General features: G+C 61.1%; 2 protein-coding genes across 5 annotated transcripts in view; one reads left to right on the top strand and one right to left on the bottom strand.

The window, feature by feature from the left end:
• Positions 1-19,196, bottom strand: part of HSPG2 (heparan sulfate proteoglycan 2) — a 54,336-nt gene extending 35,140 nt beyond the window's left edge. For 3 of the 4 annotated variants that reach the window (XM_061379517.1, XM_061379518.1, XM_061379519.1), the window contains exons 1-33: positions 19,143-19,196; positions 18,211-18,288; positions 18,021-18,080; positions 16,889-16,998; positions 16,023-16,081; positions 15,475-15,635; positions 15,221-15,346; positions 14,235-14,477; positions 14,040-14,159; positions 13,836-13,967; positions 11,556-11,700; positions 10,581-10,729; positions 10,350-10,496; positions 10,122-10,285; positions 9,869-10,045; positions 8,965-9,161; positions 8,730-8,877; positions 8,512-8,639; positions 8,339-8,425; positions 8,201-8,259; positions 8,044-8,111; positions 7,004-7,144; positions 5,458-5,634; positions 5,192-5,371; positions 3,974-4,092; positions 2,698-2,809; positions 2,504-2,617; positions 2,286-2,413; positions 2,119-2,205; positions 1,982-2,031; positions 1,809-1,897; positions 1,585-1,725; positions 552-743 (exon numbers count right to left, since the gene is read on the bottom strand). In XM_061379517.1, the coding sequence (XP_061235501.1) occupies positions 552-743; positions 1,585-1,725; positions 1,809-1,897; positions 1,982-2,031; positions 2,119-2,205; positions 2,286-2,413; positions 2,504-2,617; positions 2,698-2,809; positions 3,974-4,092; positions 5,192-5,371; positions 5,458-5,634; positions 7,004-7,144; positions 8,044-8,111; positions 8,201-8,259; positions 8,339-8,425; positions 8,512-8,639; positions 8,730-8,877; positions 8,965-9,161; positions 9,869-10,045; positions 10,122-10,285; positions 10,350-10,496; positions 10,581-10,729; positions 11,556-11,700; positions 13,836-13,967; positions 14,040-14,159; positions 14,235-14,477; positions 15,221-15,346; positions 15,475-15,635; positions 16,023-16,081; positions 16,889-16,998; positions 18,021-18,051 (3,981 nt within the window). In that variant the 5' untranslated portion in view covers positions 18,052-18,080; positions 18,211-18,288; positions 19,143-19,196. Of the gene's footprint in view, positions 1-551; positions 744-1,584; positions 1,726-1,808; positions 1,898-1,981; positions 2,032-2,118; positions 2,206-2,285; positions 2,414-2,503; positions 2,618-2,697; positions 2,810-3,973; positions 4,093-5,191; positions 5,372-5,457; positions 5,635-7,003; positions 7,145-8,043; positions 8,112-8,200; positions 8,260-8,338; positions 8,426-8,511; positions 8,640-8,729; positions 8,878-8,964; positions 9,162-9,868; positions 10,046-10,121; positions 10,286-10,349; positions 10,497-10,580; positions 10,730-11,555; positions 11,701-13,835; positions 13,968-14,039; positions 14,160-14,234; positions 14,478-15,220; positions 15,347-15,474; positions 15,636-16,022; positions 16,082-16,888; positions 16,999-18,020; positions 18,081-18,210; positions 18,289-19,142 lie in introns of those variants that run through there. The other variant, XM_061379516.1, reaches the window with a different exon arrangement.
• Positions 1-27,889, top strand: part of SLC2A1 (solute carrier family 2 member 1) — a 225,271-nt gene that overhangs the window by 102,034 nt on the left and 95,348 nt on the right. The window lies entirely within an intron of this gene.

Here is a 27,889-nt window from a genome sequence, read left to right as displayed (position 1 = left end):
GGGTAGGGATGTGAATGGGAAAGGGATGGGATGGGAACAGGAAGGGGCAGGATGGGATTGAAATGGGGATGGGATGGGATTGGGAAGGGGCAAGATGGGACTGAAATGGGGATGGGGATGGGATGGGATTGGGAATGGGCAGGACAGGGTAGGGATGTAAATGGGAACAGGATGGGATGGGAACAGGAAGGGGCAGGATGGGACTGAAACGGGGATGGAGATGGGGATGGAATGGGGTTGGGAATGGGCAGGACAGGGTAGGGATGGGGATGGGAACAGGATGGGAATGGGAAAGGGAAGGGGCAGGACAGGATGGGAATGAGGAAAGTGAAGGCAGAGGAAGAAGAACAGGAAGAGGAAGAGGAAGAAGGAGACAGAGAGAGAGAGGAGGGGGAAAGGGAAAGGGAGAGGATTGGGATGGGGATGGGGATAGGGAAGGTGATGACGTGAGATAGGGATGAGGAAGGAAAAAGGGGGAAAGGGGGATGCAGGGGGGGCTCCGGCAGAGCTCCCGGTGCACCCCTGTCCCTGTGGGGGGGGCACCCCATGACCTTGTCCCCTTGGTAGGGGGGCGGCAGCTGCCAGTAGTAGGAGTCGGGGGGCAGGGCCCCGACGCGGCCGTAGCTGAGGCGGGGCTGGGGGGGCCCCGGCTGCACCGTGAAGCCGGAGCCCACGCGGGTGCTGCGCTGCCGGTTCACCAGTGCGAAACCCTGAGCATCCCCGGCACCAAACCGAGTCTGCACCTAGGGATGGGGGGGAATGGGTGAGCAAGGGGCTGGGGACACCGGGGACAGCATGGGGATGGCATGGGGACACTGGGGACGCCATGGGGACTCCATGGGGACACTGGGGACATCATGGGGATGGCATGGGGACACCGGGGACACCATGGGGACACCGGGGACACCATGGGGATGCCATGGGGATGTCATGGGGACACTGGGGACGCCATGGGGACACTGGGAATGCCATGGGGACACTGGGAATGCCATGGGGACACTGGGGATCCCATGGGGACACAATGGGGACACTGGGGACGCCATGGGGACACTGGGGACGCCATGGGGACACAATGGGGACACTGGGGACACCATGGGGACACTGGGGATGCCATGGGAACGCCATGGGGATGCCATGGGGACACTGGGGATGCCATGGGGACACAATGGGGACACTGGGGACGCTATGGGGACACTAGGGACACCATGGTGAAACAATGGGGACACTGGGGACGCCATGGGGACACTGGGGATGCCATGGGGACACAATGGGGACACTGAGGATGCCATGGGGACACTGGAGACACCATGGAGACACAATGGGGATACTGGGGACACCATGGGGACACAATGGGGACACTGGGGACACCATGGGGTCTCCATGGGGACACTGGGGACGCCATGGGGACACTGGGGACACCATGGGGACACAATGGGGATGCCATGGGGATGCCATGGGGACACTGGGGACACCATGGGGATGCCATGGCGACATCATGGGGACACTGGGGATGCCATGGGGACACAATGGGGATGCCATGGGGACACCATGGGGACACCATAGGGACAAGGGGGGGTCACTCACGGTGCCGCGGGCATAGCCGGTGCTGGCGCAGTGCTGGACGATGCCCATGCAGAAGCAGGGCAGGCACCCGGCCGCCTGCTCCGCGCTCAGGTGGAAGTGATGGGGCCGGCAGGAGGCACAGCGGGGCCCCTCCACGTTGGCCTGCGCAGGGCACGGTGACACCATCAGGGGTGGCATCGCCCTCATTGGGCTTGGGGACACGGGGATGCGGGCACCGGGCTCACCTTGCAGCGGCACTGCCCGTTGGCATCGCAGCCTTCACCGGTGCTGCCGCGTGGGTCACATTGGCACTGCCCTATGGGGACACCCGGCTCTGGGGGGGGACACAGACACACATGCATTGGTTAACGTGACCCCATCAATGCCACCACCACATCCCCTTTGCTTTGACACTCACCTCGGCACGGCTCCCCCCGCAGAGGGTCCCCCACGTACCCCGGTGAGCACCTACATGGGGTCACCAATAAGAGCCAATGAGGGGGGGTTACACCCCATAAATCACCCCACACCCCCCCCCTTAGGTCCCCCTGGTACCTCTGGCACTGGCGCCCGCTGTGCCCCGGGGCGCAGGCGCTGCAGGTTGGCTGCCCATCCGTGTCTTCAAAGCAGGTCTTGGCCACCCTATGGGGGGACAAAGGGATGGAGGAGACCCCATTGGTGTCCCCAGGGATAGGGGGGGACACTGTGGGGGTGGCACCTACTGGCTTTCCCCATGGGGTCCATGGCAAGGACAGGGCTGGCAGTCGCCCGCGGTGCCGCGGGTGGCATCGCCGTAGTAGCCAGGTTGGCACTTGTCACATTGGGGACCTTCGGTGTGATCCCGGCAGCCCTGCAAGGGGAGGATGCGGGGAGGGAGCTGGCATTGGCACAGCCATGGGGCTGCCATGGAGGGGGGGGTTTGGGGGTGTCCCCAGCTCACCTGGCAGACCCCGGTCTCGGGGTGGCACTCGGTGCTGTGGCCGTGGCACTGGCAGGGCTCACACGTGCCCAGGTAGAGCCCGGCGCTGCTGCGGGTGTAGCCGGTGTCGCAGTCCTGTGATGGGGACATGAGGATGAAGGGGGGGGGTGATGTGGCTGATACTGGGGTGGGGGGGTCTGGGGGGGGGGTCTCACCTGGCAGGAGGCCCCCCGGTACCCGGCCGGGCACGTGCAGTCCTCCACCTCCAGTGCCGGCGGGCGCCCGGTGGCGTGCGGCACCGCCACGTCCAGGGTGACATCGGACAGCCTGCGGGGACAGGGGACGGCCCCACTGCCCGGCCTGCCCGCACCCACGGTCCCTCTGTCCCCATGGCCCTGGGTCCCCAGGCACCCATAGCCCCATGGCCCTGTGTCCTCATATCCCCATGTCCCCATAACCCCATGGACCCATATCCCCATGTCCCTGAACCCCCATATCCCCATGTCTCTGTATCCCTATATCCACATGGCCCCAACTCCCCATGTCCCCATGTTCCATGTCCCTGTGTCCCCATCTCCCCATGTCCCCATGCACCCATATCCTCGTGTCCTTGCGTCCCCATATCCCTATGTCCCCATGCACCCATATCCCCATGTCCTTGCATCCTCATATCCCCATCTCCCCATGACCCCATAGCCGCATGTCCCCACATCCCCATGTCCCCATGCACCCATATCCCCATGCACCCATATCCCCATGTCCCCATATCCCCATGTCCCTGGGTCCCCATCTCCCCATGACCCCATAGCCCCATGTCTCTGTATCCCTATATCCACATGGCCCCAACTCCCTATGTCCCCATGTTCCATGTCTGTGTATCCCAATCTCCCCATGACCCCAGGCACCCATATCCCCATGTCCCTGCACCCTCATATCCCCATCTCCCCATGACCCCATAGCCCCATGTCCTCGTGTCCCTGTATCCCTAACTATATCCCCATTTCCCTATGCACCCATATCCCCATGTCCCTGCATCCCCATATCCCCAGCTCCCAGTGTTCCATGTCCCTGTATCCCCATCTCCTCATGACCCTGTGTCCCCCTATCTCCAATGTCTCTGTGTCCCCATATCCCCATTTCCCCATGGCCCCATGCAGCCATATCCCCATGTCCTTGTGTCCCCATATCCCCATGTCTCTGGATCCCTATATCCACATGGCCCCATCTCCCCATGTCCCCATGTCTCTGTACCCCTATATCTACATGGCCCCAACTCCCCATGTTCCATGTCCCTGTGTCCCCATCTACCCCTGACCCCATGCACCCATATCCCCATGTCCCTGTATCCCCATCTCCCCATGTCTCTGTACCCCTATATCCACATGGCCCCAACTCCCCATGTCCCCATATCCCCATGTCCCTGTGTCTCCATCTCCCCATGACATCATAGCCCCCTGTCCCCCTCTCCCTATATCCCCCTGTCCCCAGCACCTGCTCTCCTCCTGCTGCTCCATGTAGGACGCCCGGATCATGAGGACCTCGACATCCGCCAGCGCCATCAGGAGATGCTCCCGCGTGGCCTCGCGCCCATCAGCCCTGCGCCAGGCGCGCTGCGGCACCACCGGCGTCACCACGGTTCCATTGTGTCCATCCCCCCCCCCCCCATCATATGGGTGCCCCTGTGGGTGCTCCTATGGGTGCCCCTATGGGTGCTCCTATGGATGCTGCTATGGGTGCTCCTATGGGTGCCCCTATGGATGCTCCTATGGATGCTCCTATGGGTGCCCCTATGGGTGCCCCTATGGATGCTCCTATGGGTGCCCCTATGGGTGCTCCTATGGGTGCTCCTATGGGTGCTCCTATGGGTGCCCCTATGGGTGCTCCTATGGGTGCCCCTATGGGTGCTCCTATGGGTGCCCCTATGGGTGCCCCTATGGGTGCCCCTATGGGTGCTCCTATGGAAGTTCCTATGGGTGTTCCTATGGGTGCTCCTATGGGTGCCCCTATGGGTGCCCCTATGGGTGCCCCTATGGGTGCCCCTATGGGTGCCCCTATGGGTGCCCCTATGGGTGTCCCTATGGGTGCCCCTATGGGTGCCCCTATGGGTGCCCCTATGGGTGCCCCTATGGGTGCTCCTATGGGTGCTCCTATGAACGTTCCTATGGACGTTCCTATGGGTGCTCCTATGGGTGCTCCTATGGGTGCTCCTATGGGTGCTCCTATGGGTGCTCCTATGGGTGCTCCTATGGGTGCTTCTATGGGTGCCCCTATGGGTGCTCCTATGGATGCCCCTATGGGTGTTCCTATGGGTGCTCCTATGGATGCTCCTATGGGTGCCCCTATGAATGCTCCTATGGGTGCTCCTATGGGTGCTGCTATGGATGCCCCTATGAGTGCTCCTATGGGTGCCCCTATGAGTGCCCCTATGAGTGCTCCTATGGGTGCCCCTATGAGTACCCCTATGAGTGCCCGTATGGGTGTTCCTATGGATGCTCCTATGGGTGCCCCTATGGATGCTCCTATGAATGCTCCTATGGGTGTTCCTATGGGTGCTCCTATGGGTGCCCCTATGGGTGTTCCTATGGGTGCCCCTATGGGTGTTCCTATGGGTGCTCCTATGGGTGCTCCTATGGGTGCTCCTATGGATGCTCCTATGGATGCCCCACACCCCCCAGCACAGGCTATGGGGACACAGGGGCCAGCGCTCACCTCACGAATGGGCACGGTGACAGCGGTGGGGACACCGGAGGGGACGCTGGTGTCGGAGAAGTGCTCCAGGAGGATGCCGTTGCCCTGCAGCAGGACGTGGGGCTGGCGCGGCACCGGTTGCGCCCCGGCCGGCGCGCGGTGCGTCACCGTGAACCGCAGCTCACCGCCGTACGATGTCACCTGCGGGGGGGGGGGGGACGTGAGGCTCAGCCCGGCATGGGGGCACCCATTGCATCCCCCCCCGACGCCGGCACCGGCACCGGCACCTTGTCCCCGGTGAAGGGCGCGGGCAGCACCCAGTAGTAGACATGGCGGGGCAGCGCATGGAAGGTGTCGAAGAGCAGCTCCCGCGGCGAGGAGAAGCGGGCGCTGGCACCCACCGGCTGCGCCCCGGCTGCCGTGGCCAGGGACAGCGGTGCCGTGTCCTCGGCGGTGAGCGCGACCTGGAGCGGGACAGGGAACGGGCTTGGTGCGGGAACGGTGCGACATGGCACGGCATGGGGTAGCACAATGGCACAGCACAGCATGGCACAGCATGGCACAGCATGGTGCTATATGGCATAATGGCAATGAATAGCATGGCACAACATGGTGCTATATGGCATAATGGCAATGAATGGCATGGCACGGCCTGGCACTCAATGGCATAATGGCAATGCATGGCATGGCACAGCATGGCACTATATGGCATAATGGCAATGAATAGCATGGCACAGCATGGTGCTATATGGCATAATGGCATTGAATGGCATGGCACAGCATGGTGCTATATGGCATAATGGCAATGAATAGCATGGCACAGCATGGTGCTATATGGCATAATGGCATTGAATGGCATGGCACGGCCTGGCGCTCAATGGCATAATGGCAATGCATGGCATGGCACAGCATGGCGCTATATGGCATAATGGCAATGCATGGCATGGCACAGCATGGCACTATATGGCATAATGGCAATGCATGGCATGGCACGGCATGGGATAGCACAACAGCACCGCATGGCATGGCACAGCATGGCGCTATATGGCATAATGGCAATGAATGGCATGGCACAGCATGGCGCTATGTGGCATAATGGCAATGAATGGCATGGCACAGCATGGCGCTATATGGCATAATGGCAATGCATGGCATGGCACAGCATGGGATAACATAACAGCAATGCATGGCATGGCACAGCATGGCGCTATATGGCATAATGGCAATGAATGGCATGGCACAGCATGGCACTATATGGCATAACGGCAATGAATGGCATGGCACAGCATGGCGCTATATGGCATAATGGCAATGCATTGCATGGCACGGCATGGGATAACACAACAGCACTGCATGGCATGGCACAGCATGGCGCTATATGGCATAACGGCAATGAATGGCATGGCACAGCATGGCGCTATATAGCAATGAATAGCACTGCACAGCATGGCTCTATACGGCATAACAGCAATGCACGGCACGGCACAGCACAACCTGGCACAGCATGGCTATGCACGACAATGCCATTTCAACACAACACGGCATGGCACAGCATGACACAGTGAAGCACGGCACAGCAAGCCACTCTATGGCATGATTTGGAGCAACATGGCAAGGCACGACACAACACTATGGCACAACACCGCAAGGACAACATAAACCATTGCATGCCATGGCACGGCACAGTATGGCAGCAGTTGCCATGGCAACAAGGGATGCTTGGTACGGCACAACCCGGGATGCAACGGCCCAGCAGGGTATGGCGGCACAACCCGGCACTAAACGGCACAGTGTTCATACCAGGGTGGTGGTGGCCCTGGGCCATGGCCGTACCTGGTGTCGGCTCCAGGCGGAGCTGGCGCAGTGCCGCGAGACGCCCATGCAGAAGCAGGGCAGGCAGCCCTCGGCGTTGGCCGCGCTCAGGTGGAACGTGCCGGCGGCACAGGAGTCGCAGAGCCGGCCCCGCACGTTGGGCTGCGGCAATGGGGTCACAGGGGAAGGGGTTATGGGGGGGGTATCGGGGGATTGGAGCAGTTTGGTGCTGGGGGGAGGTTGGTTGGGTGCGAGAATGGGGTCAAACTGGGTGCTATGGGGGTTGAACTGGGAACCGCGGAGATTGGGTTGGTACCATAGCAGGGGTCAGACTGGGTTGGACTGGGGGCTATGGGATAGGGGTGGACTGGGTGCTGTGGGAATTGGGTACCCCAGGGATCAGATTGGGTGCTATAGGGGGGTTGGAGTGGGTGCTGTGGGGATCAGACTGGGTACCCCAAGAACAAGACTGGATGCTATAGAGGGGTTGGACTGGGTGCTGCAGGGATCAGACTGGGTACCCCAGGGATCAGATTGGGTGCTGTAGCCAGGGTCAGACTGGGTGCCATAGGGGATTGGACTGGGAACCCCAGGGATCCCACTGGGTGCTACTGTGGACCCCACTGGGTGCTACTGGGGATCCCACTGGGTGCTGTTGGGGACACCACTGGGTGCTATTGGGGATCCCACTGGGTGCTATTGGGGATCCCACTGGGTGCTATTGGGGACGCCACTGGGTGCTATTGGGGACCCCACTGGGTGCTATTGGGGACCCCACTGGGTGCTATTGGGGACCGCACTGGGTGCTATTGGGGACCCCACTGGGTGCTATTGGGGATCCCACTGGGTGCTATTGGGGATCCCACTGGGTGCTATTGGGGATCCCACTGGGTGCTATTGGGGACCCCACTGGGTGCTACTGGGGATCCCACTGGGTGCTATTGGGGATCCCACTGGGTGCTATCAGGGACCCCACTGGGTGCTGTTGGGGATCCCACTGGGTGCTATTGGGGACCCCACTGGGTACAAGGGGGGAACAGGAGCCCCATCCCCACCCTCACCTTGCACCGACACGTGCCACCATCCTCATCCTTGCCCCCGCGGGCATCGCACTTGATGAGCTCCTGACCTGCGATGGGGCAGCGACAATGAGGGCAGGAGGCACCCATGGGTGCGGTGGGGAGCACCCATAGGGCAGGGGTTCACCCCCCAACTCACCGATCGGGGTGCACTTGCCGCCCGGCTGGATGGGGTCTCCCTCATAGCCCGGGGCGCACCTATGGGGATGGGGGTGTTGGTTTAGGGGGGGGTCTTTGGTGTTGGGGGGGTGTTGAGGGACCCCCCCACCCGTGTCACCTTTCACAGCGGCGCCCGGCGTAACCGGGTGCGCAGGCATCACACGTGGCTTGACCATCGGTGTCCAGGAAGCACGACTCTGAAAACCTATGGTGACAGCGATGGGGATGGTGACATCTTATATATGGGGTGTAGGGGGGTTTGGGGTGCCCATGGGGGCTGCTGTCCCCCACCTCCGCGCCGGCTCCGTGTAGGGACAAGGACACGGGTGACACGCGGTGGCCGTGCCCTTGGTGGCATCGCCGAAGAAGCCGGGTTTGCACTTCTCGCACTGGGGCCCCTCGGTGTTGTGCTGGCAGTTCTGGATGCACCCACATAGAAACACGCACACATGGCACCGTATACAGGCGGCGGTGACACCAACCCGTGCCATCGGCACCCCGCTCCTCACCAGGCAGTGCCCAAACACGGGGTCGCAGGTGCTGGAGTGCCCGTGGCACCCGCAACCGGAGCATGTCCCCAAGTAGGGTCCCTTTGTCACCCGCTCGAAGCGGTTGGCGCAGCGCTGGCACGACAGCCCCGTGTAGCCCACAGGGCACCTGTGTGGACACACAGCGCGGTGATGCCGCCATCGTGGTTGGTGGTGGTGGCATCAAGCCTGGTCCCCGCCTTGCCATGAGCATCACCTGCACTCCTCGACGTCCCCGGCTGGCCCCAGCCCGGTGCTGGTGGTGCTGGTGGTGTCCATGGCCACGTCGCTGAGCCCCACGCTGGCCATGCGCCCGTCGTACACCGCGCGGATGAAGATGCCCTCCAGGTCCTGCAGCACCAGCAGCAGCAGCTCCCGGCTCACCGGGGCGCCCTCCTCGTCCTCCCAGCGGTCCTGCGGGGATGGTGACACCGGTGACACCACCGCGGTGATGGTAACACTGGTATTACCCACCTGACACCACCAGTACCCACCCATCACCCTTCCACCACCACCATTACCAGTATCACCATCACCCACCCATCACCACAACCATCATCACCACTGTCACCCACCCACTATCACTGCTACCACGCTCCCACCACCACCATCACACACCCATCACCACCAGCATCACCCAAAGACCACCACCCTTCCACCATCACCATTACCAGCATCACCATCACCCACACATCATCCCAACCATCACCGCCATTGTCACCCACCCACTATCACTGCTACCACGCTCCCACCACCACCATCACACACCCATCACCACCAGCATCACCCAAAGACCACTACCCTTCCACCATCACCATTACCAGCATCACCATCACCCACCCATCACCACCAGCATTACCCAAAGACCATCACCCTTTCACCACCATCACCCACCCACCATCACCAGCATCACCCTCCCACCACTACTATCACCCACCCATGACCACCAGCAACACCCATCACCCTTCCTTTACCACCACCATCAACCACCCATCACCATCACTGACCCCAACCACCATCACCACCATCACCCTCCCATCACCACCAGCATCACCATTACCCATCCACCATCACAACCACAATGCTCCCACCCTTCCACCACCATCACCAGTCCCCCCCACCTCAGTGAAGGGCACGTGCCGCCGGTTGAGGACATCAGGCTGGGTGTCCCCATCGCGCGCCCGCAGCTCCCGCCCGTGGCCCCGCAGCACCACATCGGGGTGTGTGCTGGGCTCGGGGGGGCCGCGTCCCAGCCGGTACCGCACCCCATAGCTCAGCGCTCCCCCGTAGGCATCCACCTGCAGCACCGCAGGGAGTCAGCAGCCGCCGCACCAAACCCATCCCGGTGTCACCAATCCCCGTCCCCGGCATCACCTTGTCCCCAAGGAACGCATCCGGCAGCGCCCAGAAGGCATCGAGGGCCAGGAAGCGTCGGGACAGATCCAGGAGCTGGAACTCCTCAGAACCCACATCCACGTGGAGCTGGGTGGCTGAGAGCACCGGTGTGGCCGGCGCTGCCGGCACCGTCACGTTGACACCTGTGGGGAGATGCTCAGCCCCTGCCTTGCCCTTTGTCCCTTGTCCCTTGTCCCCATCGCTCACCCTTGAAGTCTCCAGCGCGGTCGAAGCGCAGGTGGAGGCGGTGCCGGTGCCGGGCGGTGGCGCGGCAGGAGGTGGTGACACCGAAACAGAAGCAGGGCAGGCAGCGGGAGGTCCCCGTCACCTCGAAGTGACCCTCGGGGCACGGCCCTGTGGAGTGGGGGGGACACAGTGGGTGATGGTGACAGCAGCATGGTGGAGGGGACGGGACGGGACACGAAGAGGGATGCTCACCGGGGCGGGTGACGGTGAGGATGCTGTCGGGGATGCCGAACACCATGCCCAGGGTGTTGATGGCTTCGCAGGTGTAGGCACCTTGGTCGGATTCCTTCACGTCGCGGATGGTCAATGTGCCCTGGCCGGCCTCGCTCACAATCGACACCCTGCATGGCACGACTGGCACCAAGCGCCCAGGACACCGGGACACACGGTACACCCAGCGCATGGGCACAGCGGTACACCCAGTACACCGGAGGACACAGGCACACTGCTATACCCGGTACGCCCAGCACACAGACACACCAGTACACCCAGCACACAGGCACACCGGTATACCCAGTACACCCAGCGCACAGGCACTCCGGTACACCCGGTACACCGGAGGACACAGGCACACTGGTATACCCAGTACGCCCAGCACACAGACACACCAGTACACCCAGCACACACAGTACACAGACACACCAGTACACCCAGCACACCCAGCGCACGGGCACACCGGTACAACCGGTACACCGGAGCACACAGGCACACCGGTATACCCAGTACAGCCAGCACATGGGCACACCAGTACACCCAGTACACTGGAGCACACAGGCACAGCAGTATACCTGGTACACCCAACACACTGGCACACCGGTATACCCAGTACACCCAGCACACAGGCACGCCAGTACACCCAATGCAACCCAGCACAGCCCTGCTCACACCCAAGCCCCGCCCCTAAGCATAAACCACGCCCACGCGCAGCCCCGCTGCCTCTAAGCCCCGCCCCTTTCTGATACACAGCCATACTCCCCCATTACCTCAGACCACGCCCCTATAAAGCCCCTCCCACAACCACAAGCCTCGCCCCAAGCCCCGCTCCCCCCCTCAGCCCCCATACCCACAAGCCCCGCCCTTCCTCAGGCCACGCCTCCTCCCCATGGATAAGCCCCCATTGATAAACCCCTCCATCGCCCCTCCCACCAGCCCTTAGGCCCCGCCCACCTGTGGCTGCTGGGGGGGTGCCCCCAGTTGAGGCGCCAGGTGACGATGGGTGTAGGGACACCGGTGGCCGCGCACGTGAAGGTGACAGTCTGACCCGGCACGGCCCGCACCGCGTCCCGCGGCAACGACACCACCTGAGGGGGCACTGCCCGCGACACCCGTCACCACCCGCAACACCGTCACCACCCGCAACACCCATCACAACCCATAACACCCATCACAACCCTGCACTGGGACATGGCACTGCCTGCAATACCCATAGCAACCTGCAACACCGTCACCACCCGCAACACCCATCACAACCCATAACACCCATCACAACTCTGCACTGGGACATGGCACTGCCTGCAACACCCATAGCAACCTGCAACACCCATCACCACCCGCAACACCGTCACCACCCTGCACTGGGACACAGCCTTGCCCACAACACCCATCACAACCCTGCACTGGGGCATGGCACGGCCTGCAACACCCATAGCAACCTGCAACACCCGTCACCACCCTGCACCAGTACAGCGCCCTACCCACAACACCCATCACAATCTGCAACACCCATCACCACCCTGCACTGGGACACGGCCCTGCCCGCAACACCCATCATGACCCACAATATCATCACAACCCACAACACCCATCACAACCCATAACACCGTCACAACCCATAACACCCATCACAACTCTGCACTGGGACATGGCACGGCCTGCAACACCCATAGCAACCTGCAACACCTGTCACAACCCACAACACCGTCACCACCCTGCATGGGGATATGGCCCTGCAAGCAACACCCATCACAACCTGCAACACCCATCACAACCCTGCACCGGAACACAGCCCTGCCCACACCACCATCACCACTGGTGTACATGGCCCCATGGTACAGGCTCTCTGAGTGCAATGCCCTCATCCCAGTGCCATGCCATGGGGTCCCCAGGCACAATGTCCCCATCCCAGTCCCTTGCCACAGAGTCCCCATCCCAGTGCCACCACACCACATCCCCGCACAGCTTGGGCACAGCATCCCCAGCCCTTTGCTATGGCACAGACCCATGGGCACAACATCCCATGGCACAGGGTCCCCACAGTGTCCCCATCCCAGTGCCATGGCACAGGGTCACCAGCACAGGGGGTCTCTGCCTGTAGTGCCCCCAGTGCCATGCCACGGGGTCCCCAGGCACAATGTCCCCATCCCAGTCCCTTGGCACAGAGTCCCCATCCCAGTGCCACCACACCACATCTCTGCACAGCTTGGGCACAGCATCCCCAGCCCTTTGCTATGGCACAGACCCCATGGGCACAACATCCCATGGCACAGGGTCCCCACAGTGTCCCCATCCCAGTGCCATGGCACAGGGTCCCCACAGTGTCCCCATCCCAGTGCCATGGCACAGGGTCCCCACAGTGTCCCCATCCCAGTGCCATGGCACAGAGTCCCCACAATGTCCCCATCCCAGTGCCATGGCACAGACTCCATGGGCACAACATCCCATGGCACAGGGTCCCCACAGTGTCCCCATCCCAGTGCCATGGCACAGGGTCCCCACAGTGTCCCCATCCCAGTGCCATGGCACAGGGTCCCCACAATGTCCCCATCCCAGTGCCATGGCACAGACTCCATGGGCACAACATCCCATGGCACAGGGTCCCCACAGTGTCCCCATCCCAGTGCCATGGCACAGGGTCCCCACAATGTCCCTATCCCAGTGCCATGGCACAGACCCATGGGCACAACATCCAATGGCACAGAGTCCCCACAATGTCCCCATCCCAGTGCCATGGCACAGGGTCCCCACAATGTCCACATCCCAGTGCCATGGCACAGACTCCATGGGCACAACATCCCATGGCACAGGGTCCCCACAGTGTCCCCATCCCAGTGCCATGGCACAGGGTCCCCACAGTGTCCCTATCCCAGTGCCATGGCACAGACTCCATGGGCACAACATCCAATGGCACAGGGTCCCCACAGTGTCCCTATCCCAGTGCCATGGCACAGGGTCCCCACAGTGTCCCTATCTCAGTGCCATGGCACAGACCCCATGGGCACAACATCCCATGGCACAGGGTCCCCACAGTGTCCCCATCCCAGTGCCATGGCACAGGGTCACCGGCAGAGGGGTTCTCTGCCTGTAGTGCCCCCAGTGCGATGCCACGGGGTCCCCAGGCACAATGCCCCCATCCCAGTCCCTTGCCACAGAGCCCCCATCCCAGTACCACCACACCACATCCCATCACACCATCCCTGCAGCCACAGCATCCCCTCCGGTGCCACTCACCGCAGCCAACCTCATCAGAGCGGTCGGGGCAGTCGGGCTCGCGGTCGCACTGGTAACTGGCGCGGATGCAGGTCCCGCTGGCCACGCACCGGAACTCCGCCGGGCCGCACGCCGCGCCGGGCGCCTTGGTGGCTGCAGGGGTGACGGTGACACGAATCAACCACAACCGCCTGCACCCCGTGTCCCCATCCCAACCACACTCACGGCAATCGGCCTCATCGGAGCCATCCCCGCAGTCGTTCTCGCCGTCGCATCGCCAAAGCTTGAGCGCGCAGTGCCCGTTGCGGCACTTGAACTCGTTGGGTTCGCACGGTGACGGGGTGCCTGGGGGACGGGGGACGGGGTCAGCACCCATGGGTGCCCCCCTACACCCTCCCTATGGCGATGCCATGGACTCACCGCAAGCCTCCTCATCGCTGCCGTCGGCGCAGTCGGCCTCTCCATCGCAGATGTAGTCCCGGGGGATGCAGCGCCCATCGGCACAGGCGGCTTCTCCCACCCGGCACCCATCGACCGGGTGCTTGTGGGGCCGGGGGGTGCCGGGGCGCCGCGGTGGGGGGGTGATGGCAGCCATGGTGGTGCTCAATGGGCGCGTGGTGGTAGCCGGGCGGGAGGTGGTGGGGGGTACCCGTGTGGAGGGGTCTGTGGGGATGGGGGTTATGGGGTGAAGGGGTACAGGAGGGTATGGGGGGGAATAGGGGGCAATGGGGAGTATGGGGGACATGAAGGGTTGTGGGGGTATAGAGGGGAAATGGGATGCACTGGGGGGTTATGGGGGGAAATAGGGGGCAATGGGGGAGTATGGGGGAAAGGAAGGGTTGGGGGTATAGAGGGGAAATGGGATGCGTTGGGGAGGGTTATGGGGGGAAAAGGGAGCAATGGGGGAGTATGGGGGAAATGAAGGGTTCTGGGAAATAGGGGGAAATGGGATGCACTGGGGGGGATTATGGGGGAAATAGGGGGCAATGGGGGACATGAAGGGTTGTGGGAGTATAGGGGGGAAATGGGATGCACTGGGGGGGTTATGGGGGAAATAGGGGGCAATGGGGGAGTATGGGGGAAATGAAGGGTTGTGGGGGTATAGAGGGGAAATGGAATGCACTGGGGGGGGTATGGGGGAAACAGAGGTGAGGAGGATTTAGGGTGTATTATGGGGGGTTACAGGGGTAAATGGGGGTGCAGTGCAAAGGGTTATGTGGAATAGGGGAAAATCAGATTGCAGGAGGAGAAATGGGCGGGTTCTGTGGGATATGGGGGTGCTGAGGGGCTTATAATGGGCAATAAGGATGCACTGGGTAGGGGGGCAGGTTATGGGGTTTAGGGAGGGTGATAAGGGGGGTTATAGGGGGACATGGGTGTCCAATGGGGGGCTATGGGGGTCTCACCGCAGCCGAGCTCATCGGAGCCATCGCGGCAGTCGTGCCGGCGGTCGCACCGGTACTCACTGGGGACGCAGTCACCGCTGCCGCACGTGAACTCGGTGGCAGTGCAGGGCCGCGGGTGCGGGGTCACTGCCGGAATGGGGGGGGGGGACACAAACACCCCCGGTCAGTGTGAACCCCAACAGCCCGCACCGGTGATGGGGAGGGTGGAGGCACACCGGTACATGGGGATGGGTTGCTATGGGGGGGGCACTGACCGGCCCCCAGGCGCCGGAACTGGAAGCCATGCGGGGAGGTTGCATAGGAGGCAATGGAGCCCCCAGCCAGGAGGTCCCGCAGGACCCCCCCAAGCTGCCGCTCGTCCCCGTTGCCCTCCGAGCCCACGTCCAGCTCCACGAACACGTCACCCTCCAGCTCCCTTGGGGGGGGCAAAAGGGGGGGTCAGCACCCCAAAACTGGCCCTGAACCCATAAACCCCAACAAACATCCCCTGCGCCCCCAAAGCATCCCCATCACCCCCCCCGGCAACACAACCCCCCCAAAGCCTCTGTGGCCCCCCCATCTTCCTACACCCCCAAACTCAACAGCTCAACCCCCCCATACCCCAAAACCTTCTAAACCTCCCCATCCCCATAATACCCCCTGCACCCCAAACCTCTCCATCCCCCTTCAACCCCAGACTCCCCAGTCCAAACCCCCCCCACACCCCAAAACCCCCCCAATCCTCCCCATTACCCCCACACCCCAAATCTCTCCTGCACCCCCAAACCTCCCCCAATCCCCTCTGTGCCCCCCCCCATCTCACTTGATGAAGACCACGCTGACCATTTGCTCCCCAGGCACCTTGTAATACTCGGACTCCAGCTGAGGGGGGGCAGAACAAAGAGGGGGTCAGGGTGCTCCTATGGGTGCTCCTATGGGTGCTCCTATGGATGCTGCTATGGATGCTGCTATGGGTGCTCCTATAGGTGCCCCTATGAGTGCCCCTATGGGTGCTCCTATGGGTGCCCCTATGGGTGTTCCTCTGGGTCCTCCTATGGATGCTGCTATGGGTGCCCCTATGGGTGCTCCTATGGGTGTGCCTATGGGTGCCCCTATGGGTGCTTCTATGTGTGCCCCTACGGGTGCCCCTATGAGTGCTCTTATAAGTGCTCCTATGGGTGCCCCTATGGGCGCTCCTATGGATGATTCCTATGGGTGCCTCTAGGGGTGCCCTATGAGTGCCCTATGGGTGCTCCTACGGGTGCCCCTATGGGTGCCCCTATGGGTGCTCCTATGGGTGCTCCTATGGATGCTCCTATGGGTGCCCCTATGGGTGCCCTATGGGTGCTCCTCTGGGTGCTCCTATGGGTGCCCTATGGGTGACCCTATGGGTGCCAATATGGATGCTCCTATGGGTGCCCCTATGAGTGCTCTTATAAGTGCTCCTATGGGTGCCCCTATGGGCGCTCCTATGGATGCTCCTATGGATGATTCCTATGGGTGCCTCTAGGAGTGCCCCTGTGAGTGCCCCTATGGATGCTCCGATGAGTGCCCCTATGGGTGCTCCTATGGGTGCTTCTATGGGTGCTCCTATGGGTGCTCCTATGGGTGCCCCTGTGGGTGCTCCTATGGGTGCTCCTATGAGTGCTCCTATGGATGCCCCCCACCCCCCAGCACCCCCGCACTGACCGCATCCACCACGGCCTCCGAGATCTCCCGGAACTCCTCGGAGTCGGGGTCCTCCAGGCGCCGGCTGTAGTCGATGCTGCGGGTGAAGTTCACCAGCGCCCGGAAGTAAACTGGGGGGAGAGGGGGGTCAGAAACAGGCCCCTGCACCCCAAAGAATACCCCCCTGTCACCCTTTCCAGCTGTGACCCCCATATCCGGCTGTAATCCTCATATCCAGCTCTGACCCCCATATCCAGCTGTGACCCCCAATATCCAGCTGTGACCCCCATATCCAGCTGTAATCCACATATCCAGTTGTGACCCCCCCATATCAAGCTGTAATCCCCATATCCAGCTGTAATCCCCATATCCAGACTGTGACCCCCCCATATCCAGACTCTGACACCCCCATATCCAGCTGTGACCCCCAATATCCAGCTGTGACCCCCAATATCCAGCTGTGACCCCCATATCCAACTGTAATCCCCATATCCAGACTGTGACCCCCCATATCCAGCTGTGACCCCCACATCATCCAGCTGTGACCCCCATATCCAACTGTAATCCCCATATCCAGACTGTGACAGCCCCATCCAGAATCTGACACCCCATATCCAGCTGTGACCCCCATATCCAGCTGTGACCCCCAATATCCAGCTGTGACCCCCATATCCAACTGTAATCCCCATATCCAGACTGTGACCCCCCATATCCAGCTGTGACCCCCAATATCCAGCTGTAATCCCCATATCCAGTTGTGACCCCCCCCATATCAAGCTATAATCCCCATATCCAGCTGTAATCCCCATATCCAGACTGTGACCCCCCCATATCCAGACTCTGACCCCCCCATATCCAGCTGTGACCCCCAATATCCAGCTGTGACCCCCAAATATCCAGCTGTAATCTTCATATCTGGCTGTAATCCCCATATCCAGACTGTGACCCCCCATATCCAGCTGTGAGCCCCCATATCCAGACTGCGACCCCCCCATATCCAGCTCTGACCCCCCCATACTCATCTATGACCTTCCCATATGCATTTGCAACCCCCATACCCAGCTGTGACCCCATATTCACACACACACCCCCCATAGAACACTGGGGATACACTTGGGGGTGCAGGAGGGGGGTCCCCCAAGGTGTCACTTACTCAATGGGGGCTCGTCCTCTGCCACCACCATCCCCGCGGGCACGGGGGGGGGCCCGGGCGCTGCCCGAGGAGGAGGAGGAGGAAGAGGAAGAAGAAGAAGAGGAAGAGGAGGATGGAGGAGACAGAGCTTGAGCGCGGTGACAGGCGGTGACAGGCGGGGGACAGGAGCCACCCCTCGGTGCCCCCTTACCGGTGGGTGCCAGCCCCACGCTGGGCACGTGGGTAGCGCTCGGCCATGGGGCGCCGCTGCCGTCCTCCCCGCTGCCATCTGCAATGGGGACAGCAAGGGGTGCACCAGGGTGACACCCAGACACGGTGACACCTGGCACTGAGTCATGGTGACAGCCACCCACCCATTGCCACAAGAGGCCACCAAGGTCCTGGTGCCATCTGCATGGGGACGGTGAGTGGCGCCCACCCCCAGTGCGTCCACCCATGGTGACAATGAACCATCCATAGACACCCATCCACAGGGACACCCATCCACAGTGACACCCATCCATAGAGACACCCATCCACAGTGACACCCATCCATAGAGACACCCATCCATAGAGACACCCATCCACAGTGGCACCCATCCACAGTGACACCCATCCACAGAGACACCCATCCACAGTGACACCCATCCACAGTGACACCCATCCACAGCGACACCCATCCATAGAGACACCCATCCATAGAGACAACCATCCACAGTGGCACCCATCCACAGTGACACCCAAGCACAGTGACACCCATCCATAGAGACACACATCCACAGCGACACCCATCCATAGAGACACCCATCCACAGCGACACCCATCCACAGTGACACCCATCCATAGAGACACCCATCCACAGTGACACCCACCCACAGTGACACCCATCCACAGTGACACCCATCCATAGAGACACCCACCCATAGTGACACCCATCCACAGTGACACCCATCCATAGACACACCCATCCACAGCGACACCCACCCACAGTGACACCCACCCACAGTGACACCCATCCACAGTGACACCCATCCATAGAGACACCCATCCATAGAGACACCCACCCACACTGACCCCCACCCACAGTGACACCCACCCACAGTGACACCCATCCACAGTGACCCCCATCCATTGCCCCCTTACCGCCGGATGCCACCAGGTCCTCATCATCGGAGAGGTGCCGGTAGAAGCGGTGTCCCCGCGCACCCCCGACGTGGTCGGACACCGTGTCCTCGGGGAAGGAGCTCTCGGCCAGGCCCTGGCTGCCCTGGGGACACGGAACAGCACCGGTGGGTGCCCATGCATGGCACCGGCACACGCGTGTGCACACACATGGGGTGCACACTGACACATGCTATGCACATGCACCACTATCCACATGTAGTGACACGGGGACGTATATGCACACTGACACATTATGCACATGTACCGCTTCCTACATGTGTGACACAGGGATGTGTGCACACTGACACATGCTATGCACATGTGTTTGCACTATGTGCATGCAGTGCCACAGGGATGTGTGTGCATGCAGATGTGCTTGTGCACACGCATTCACACTGCTACACGTGTGCACCCATGTGGGACTCCATGTGCACACGTATGTTTGCACCACCAGACATGTGTGTGCATACCATGACTGCACACATATTCTTGCACCACCAAATGTGTGCACACTGACATGACTGTGCACACACGTGTGCATCACCCATCACCCCACACCTGCGCACACGTGTGTGCATCATTCATCGCCCCATGCCTGCACACACACGTGTGCATCACCCATTGCCCCACGCCTGCGCACACGCGTGTGCATCATGCTTCACCCCACACCCGCGCACACACATGTGCATCACCCATCACCTTACACCTGCGCACACGTGTGTTCATCACCCATCGCCCCACGCCTGCGCACACGCGTGTGCATCACCCGTCGCCCCACACCGTGTGCATCACCCATCGCCCCACGCCTGCGCACACGCGTGTGCATCACCCATCGCCCCACACCGTGTGCATCACCCATCGCCCCACGCCTGCGCACACGCGTGTGCAGCCCCAGCCGGTGCCCCCGTGCCGCGGTCAGGAATCCGTCTGGGCAGCACTTTCTGAGCAAACAAGTGCCGGGGGATTAATGCAGCCGGGGGGGGGGGATGGACCGGGGATGGGGGGGGCGAAAGGGGGGACATGAGAGGAACCCGCACCCCAAGGGGGTCCCAGCCCAGCCCTGGATGCTTGGGGGGGGCAAAGGGGGAAACTGAGGCACAGAGGAGCCCACGCATGCACTGAGTGTGTGGGTGCTCTGCCATCACCCCCCCATCCCTGCACCATGGGTGCTGAGCCATGGACCCCACACCTGTACCAAGCGTGTGGGTGCTCAGCCATCACCCACCCGCACATGTGCTGAGTGTGCCTGTGCTCTGCCCCCCATGCATGTACCGCGCATGTGGGTCCTCTGCTGCTGCCCCACACGTGTGCGATGAGAGCGGCTGTGCTCAGCCACCAACCCAGACACGTGCACTGAGTGTGTGGGTGCGCAGCCATTGTTCCCCCACCCATGCACAGAGCGTGTCTGTGCTCAGCCCAAACGGACAAGCACACACACAGAAACACAGAGACACACACGGACACTCACAGAGTCAGTCACACACACACACAGTCACAGTCAGTCACAGTCACACACACACACTCTCAGTCAGTGACACACACACACACTCAATCACTCTCACACTCAACCACACTTATACACTCACACTCAGTCACAGTCACACACACTCAAACTCACACTCTCAGACACAGTCACACACACTCAGTCACACTCATACACTCACACACATACAGACACATAGAGTCACTCACAGTCACACACACACAGTCATGCACACACTCACACACTCACACTCATGCACACACACACACAGAGTCACAGTCACACACACACTCACAGTCACACTCACACACACACTCACACTCATGCACACACAGTCACACACAGTCACACTCACAGTCACACACTCACATACACACACTCACAGTCATGCACACAGTCACGCACACTCTCACACACACAGTCACAGTCACACTCACGCGCACAGTCACGCACACACACACACAGACACACACACACACAGTCACGCACACTCACACACACAGTCACACACACACACACACACACAGTCACACTCACACACAGTCACACACACACTCACATACACACTCACACACGCACAGAGTCACAGTCACACACACACACACACACTCACAGTCACACACACACACACACAGTCACACACACTCACATACACACGCACACACAGAGTCATGGTCACACACACACACTCACAGTCACACACACACTCACATACACACTCACGCACACACAGAGTCACAGTCACACACTCACACTCACACACAGTCACACACACACACTCACACTCACGCACAGTCACAGTCTCTCTCCCTCTCTCCCTCACTGTCCCCACTCCCAGCTCCCGTTACCGGAAGCTCCCTCACCGGACACCCCCCCACTCCGTTTCCCCCCCCCCGCCGGACGCCGCCGCTCACTTTTTCCACCCCAGCTCCTGCCCCGCACCCGGGGGAGCGCGGGCGGGGCCTGCGCGGAGGGGGGGTGGGGAGGGAGCGGGGCCCGGTCCGGCCGGCACCGGGCATGGGAGTGAGCGCACGGAGCGCTGTGAGCGCCGGGGTGAGCACTGCCCACACACACACACGGACCCCGAGCCCCAGATCGGGATGTTTCACCCCAAACCTGCACCTTCCACCCCAAATATGGACGCTTCACCCCAAATCTGGACATTTCACCCCAAATCGGAACATTTCACCCCAAATCGGGACATTTCACCCCAAATCGGGACATTTCACCCCAAATCGGGACATTTCACCCCAAATCTGCACCTTCCACGCCAAATCTGCACCTTCCACCCCAAATCGGAACATTTCACCCCAAATCTGGACACTTCACCCCAAATCTGCACCTTCCACCCCAAATCGGAACATTTCACTTCAAATCGGGACCTTCCATCCCAAATCTGCACCTTCCACTCCAAATCGGGACATTTCACCCCAAATCGGGACATTTCACCCCAAATCGGGACATTTCACCCCAAATCTGCACCTTCCACCCCAAATCGGAACATTTCACTCCAAATCGGGACATTTCACCCCAAATCGGAACATTTCACCCCAAATCGGAACATTTCACCCCAAATCGGAACATTTCACCCCAAATCTGGACATTTCACTCCAAATCGGGACATTTCACCCCAAATCTCCACATTTCACCCCAAATCTCCACATTTCACCCCAAATCTGCACCTTCCACCCCAAATCGGAACACTTCAAATAGGGACATTTCACCCCAAATCGGGACCTTCCACCCCAAATCTGCACCTTCCATTCCAAATCGGGACATTTCACCCCAAATCTGGACACTTCACTTCAAATCGGGACATTTCACCCCAAATCGGGATGTTTCACCTCAAATCTGCACCTTTCACCCCAAATCTGCACCTTCCACCCCAAATCTCCACATTCTACCCCAAATCTCCACATTCCACCCCAAATCTGGAAATTCCACCCCAAATCTGCACATTTCAATCCAAATCTGGACTTTTCACTTCAAATCTGGGCATTGCACCCAAATCTGCACATTTCACCCCAAATCTGCACATTTCACTTCAAATCTGGACATAACGCCCCAAATCTGCATGTTTCCACCACCAAATCTGGATATTCCATCCCTATATCTGGACATTTCACCCCAAATCTGGACATTTCACTCCAAATCAGGACGTTTCACCCCAGTTTTGGACATAACCCCCGAAATCGGGACATTTCACCCAAATCTGGACATAGCCCCCCAAATCTGGATATTCCACCCCCAAATCTGGACATTTCACCTCAAATCTTGACATAACCCCCCAAATCCAGACATTTCACCCCAAATCTGGACATTTCACTCCAAATCTCCACATTTCACTTCAAATCTGGACATAACACCCCAAATCTGCACGTTTCCACCACCAAATCTGGATATTCCACCCCTATATCTGGACATTTCACCCCAAATCTGGACATTCCACCCCAAATCTGGACATTCCACCCCAGTTTTGGACATAACCCCTGAAATCCGGTCATTTCACCCAAATCTGGACATAGCCTTCCAAAAACAGCCATTCCATCCCCAAACCTGGACATTTCACCCCAAATCGGGACATAAACCCCCAAAATCCGGACATTTCACCCCAAATCTTGACATAACCCGCAAAAATCCGGACATTCCACCCCAAATCCGGACATTCCCTCCCAAACCTGGACTTCCCCCCCCCAATCTGGCCGCTCCCCCCATTACTTCATCCGGCCGAGGAAGAGGAGGTGACGCACACCAGGAATAATACCCGGGGGGGGTTATTAATAGCCGCCCCCCCCCCAAGCCTTATTGTTCCCCCAAGGTCGCATGGAAAAGGTGGATCCCCCCCAAATCCCCGTTTCCACCCCCCCGGGACCACCCTCCCCATCCTAGGTTTTGGGGGGGGCGGACGGGGACCCCCCATGCTTAGGATGGGGGGGTCGGTGCCAGCGCAGATGGTGGGATGCTGCTCCCGAAGGATGGGGGGGGGTCACAGCTGCTTCACCCCCCCATAGCCCCCAGAGGTTTAGGGGTGAAACAGCTGCGGGGTCAAAGCGGCTCCCGGGGGGGCCCCAAAACTTCCTGCCCCCCCCCCCCCCCGGCGCATTCCTCGCCGCTGGCATTGCCTAATTTATCCCGAAAGAGCCGCTCGGGATGTTGGGATGGGATGGGGGGGGGGGGGCGAATGGGAACGCCCCAGGGCGAGCAAAGGGGACCCGGAGCTGGCCCCCACCACCCCCCCCCTTTGTGTCCCCCCCCTTTTGCCCTTCCTCCCCCCCCCATCCCTCCTCCTCCTCCTCCTCCCGGCCCGGGCCATCTTTGGCGATGGGGGAGAGCGGAGCCACGTGCGGATGGGGGGGGGAACGGGACACGTTGAGGGGGGGCGGACACCCCAAAGTATCCCCAATGGGGGGGGGAAGGGCACAACACCCCATCCCCCCCTTCCCCCCCCCCCAGGGCTGATGATCTTATCGCACATTCCAGCCGCGCCCGCGCCCCCCCCCCCCGGCTTTAACCCTTGGGAGCCCTTGGGAGGGGGGAGCCCCACATGGGACCCCCCCATAAGAAGAATGGGGACCCCCCCCTTTCCCCCCTCCGACACTGCGGTTAACCCCGGAGGGGGGGGCACATTCCTCAGCACCGCGCCCCGCGTGGGGGTTATGGGGGTGCCAACGCATCAGGGTGTCCCCAACCGCCCCCGTCCCATAGAGAAATGGGTGATAAATGGGGGGACCCCCCCTTCTTTGTCCGCATCACCCCCCCTTGGGACGTGGGTGCGGGCCCCATGGCGGGGGGGGGGGGGCAGCCCTGCCAGCATGGCCCCAGCACAAGGCCCCCTCTGTTCCCAGCACCGGGCACCGAACCAGCCCCAAACCCCCCCCCCCCCCCCGCCATGGGGGGCCCCCCCACATCGCCATCACCCCCTCACACATCACCATCACCCCCCCTCCCCAGTTTAGGGCCCCCCCCCTCAAATAGGGGGTGCGCAGCCCCACGGCGCAAACCCACCCTGCACCCCCAAAAGGGGCACCCCGAGGTGTCACTGACCCCCCCCTCCTCCCCTCCACGGTGTGGACCCCGCCATCCCCAGGGGCACCCCCAGACGTGCCCCCCCCACCCCGAGGGGGGGTATTTTGGGTGGGTTATTTTTAGGGTGGCCGGCGCCACCCGTCACCTTTAAATATAGACGGGGCGAGGGGGGGTGATGGGGGGGGCAGGAAGGAGTGGGGGGGGCAGCACCCCAAAATCACAGCGCATCCCTATAGGACCCCCCCCATCCAAAACGAGGGGGGCGGTGGGGACCCCCCCACCCCAGCAGTGGCAGGGCCCTGTGACCTCGTGTGCCCCCGGGGGACCCCAAGGCCCTTGCGGGACCCCACCCCCCCCCCACTGCCTGTCCAGTTCAGGGGTCCCCAAAGGGGCAGGGCATGGGGATGGGGACCCCAAGACGTGATGCTGTGGGGGGCACCCCCCAATACTTTCGGGGCTGCATCTTGTTCCCCGGGGGACCCCGATTCCAGGAGGGAGCCGGGCCTGGGGTCGGGGAGGAGGGGGGGGGACACCCCAATTCCCATGGGAAGCAGAGCACGGGGGGACCCCACGGCCTCAAGTATAGCGGAGGGGACCCCAAATTCCCTTTGGGCTCAGCGCAACCTCCCCAAATACTTTAAGGGGATCCCAAACGCTTCAGGGGACCCGAAGTTCTTGGGGGGGGTCCCCAAGTTGTTCAGGGGACCCCAATTAGCGGCGGGACCCAAGGGGTAGAAGGGATGGGTGGGGGGGGCGAAGCATACGGCGGGACCTGACCTCCGGGGGGGCCCTTAACTCCTCCAAGGACCCCAAGTGCGGGAGGGGGACCCCGATCAGTGCGGGAGCGGACACGAACCCTATGGGGAGGAACGCGAGCTCCCCAACTCCTTCAGGAGACCCCAAATGACTCCGAAGGGGGGGGGGGCACCCACGCTCCACAATGGGACACGAACACCACCGGGGAAGGGGGGGATCCAACTCCTTTAGGGCCCCAATCCGTGGGACCCCAAGCACCGCAATGGACCCCAATACAAGGAGGGGGGACCCCAACTTTGGGATGCGAAAGTGACCTCCGGAGGAGGAGCCACCGGGGCGGGGCACAACGGGAGCGCGCAAAGGGGAGGGGGGGGTAAAAGAGGGGAGGAGGGAAAGGGGGGGGAAACCCCTGGGAAGTTTTAAAGGGACAGGGGGATAAGGGGGGAACTCTGGGAAGTCACTCGGGGACACGGGGGGGGGGTTAGGGGTACGGGATACGGGATATGGGGTATGGGGGGGGCGTGGGGACACCCCTATGGGGACCATGAGGACATCCCTAGGGACTCACAGCGGGACATGGGAGCATCAATGGGAGCTCCCAGCGGGACATGGGGGCGCTGTGGGGGCCACCCCCGGGAGCTTGCGCAGGGACACGGGGGTGAATGGGGGCACCGAGGGGACACCGCTGTGCACGCGCAGGGGGGGGGGCATAGGGACCCCCCCCCGAGGGAAGTCCCTCGGGGATAAAGGGTGCGTGGGGACACCTCGGGGAGGGGACACGGGGGGGGGGGGGCCCGAGAACATGGGGGGTACGGGGGGTTATAGGGGCTATGGGAGGCACAGGGGGTGCAGGAGGGTGCTGGGGGCAGGGTGCGGGAGGGTGCTGGGGGCAGGATGGGTTCAGGATGGGTGCTGAGGGCAGGAGGGGTGCATGGATGGGTGCAGGAAAGCGCTGGGTGCAGGATGGGTGCATGGATGGGTGCTGGGTGAAGGATGGGTGCTGGGTGCACGATGGGTGCAGAAGGGTGCTGGGTGCAGGATGGGTGCTGGGTGCACGATGGGTGCAGGATGGGTGCATGGATGGGTGCTGGGTGAATGATGGGTGCAGAAGGGTGCTGGGTGCAGGATGGGTGCTGGGTGCAGGATGGGTGCAGGATGGGTGCAGGAAGGGGCTGGGTGCAGGATGGGTGCATGGATGGGTGCTGGGTGCAAGATGGGTGCAGGATGAGTGCATGGATGGGTGCTGGGTTCAGGATGGGTGCAGGAGGGTGCTGGGTGCAGGATGGGTGCATGGATGGGTGCTGGGTACAGGATGGGTGCAGGATGGGTGCTGGGTGCAGGATGGGTGCAGGATGGGTGCATGGATGGGTGCTGGGTACAGGATGAGTGCAGGATGGGTGCTGGGTGCAGGATGGGTGCAGGATGGGTGCATGGATGGGTGCTGGGTACAGGATGGGTGCAGGATGGGTGCTGGGTGCAGGATGGGTGCAGGATGGGTGCAGGATGGGTGCATGGATGGGTGCTGGGTGCAGGATGGGTGCAGGATGGGTGCAGGATGGGTGCATCCCTGCCCAGCAGGGACCCCACTCCTGAACCTCTGGGGCCAGAAGAGTGACTATATGGGGGCTGGGGGGGGCAGATGGATGAGGAGATGGAGGGAGGGATGCAGGTGGGGGGGGAAAGGTGGAGGGGCTGAAGAAAGAAGGGACAAAGGGAGGGAGGGATGCAGGGATGGACGGATGGGTAGATGATGGATGGATGGGTGGGTGGATGCAGGGATGGACGGATGCAGGGATAGATGGATGGATGGGTGGATGAAGGAAAGGATGGAAGGACGGAGGGAAGGATGGAAGGATGGAGGTTATGAAGGGTACAGGGACAGAACAGGGGGATGGATGGATGGATGGATGGATATGGGCTGGACAGATGAATGGCTGTCGACACATCCCAGTCACATACGTGGCTGGGTGGATGGGTAGATGGATGGATGCATGGATGGATGCATGGATGGATGCATGGATGGATGCATGGATGGATGGACAGATGGATGATGGACGGATGGATGATGATGGATGGATGGATGGATGATGGATGGATGGATGATGGATGGACAGATGGATGATGGATGGATGGATGGATGGATGGATGGATGGATGGATGGATGATGGATGGATGGATGGATGGATGGATGGGTGGATGGATGGATGGATGATGGATGGATGGATGGATGGATGGATGATTGATGGATGGATGGATGGATGATGGATGGATGGATGGATGGATGGATGGGTGGATGGATGGATGGATGATGGATGGATGGATGGATGGATGATGGATGGATGGATGGGTGGATGGATGGATGGATGGGTGGATGGATGGATGGATGGATGGATGGATGGGTGGATGGATGGATGGATGATGGATGGATGGATGATGGATGGATGGATGGATGGATGGATGG

The sequence above is a fragment of the Neopsephotus bourkii genome, unplaced genomic scaffold (assembly GCF_033783945.1).
Source record: "Neopsephotus bourkii isolate Nb327-2 ecotype Australia unplaced genomic scaffold, CSIRO-AGI_Nbou_v1 NB_1778, whole genome shotgun sequence".
Classification (NCBI taxonomy): Eukaryota; Metazoa; Chordata; class Aves; order Psittaciformes; family Psittacidae; genus Neopsephotus; species Neopsephotus bourkii.
This window is presented reverse-complemented; position numbering and strand designations above follow the sequence as displayed.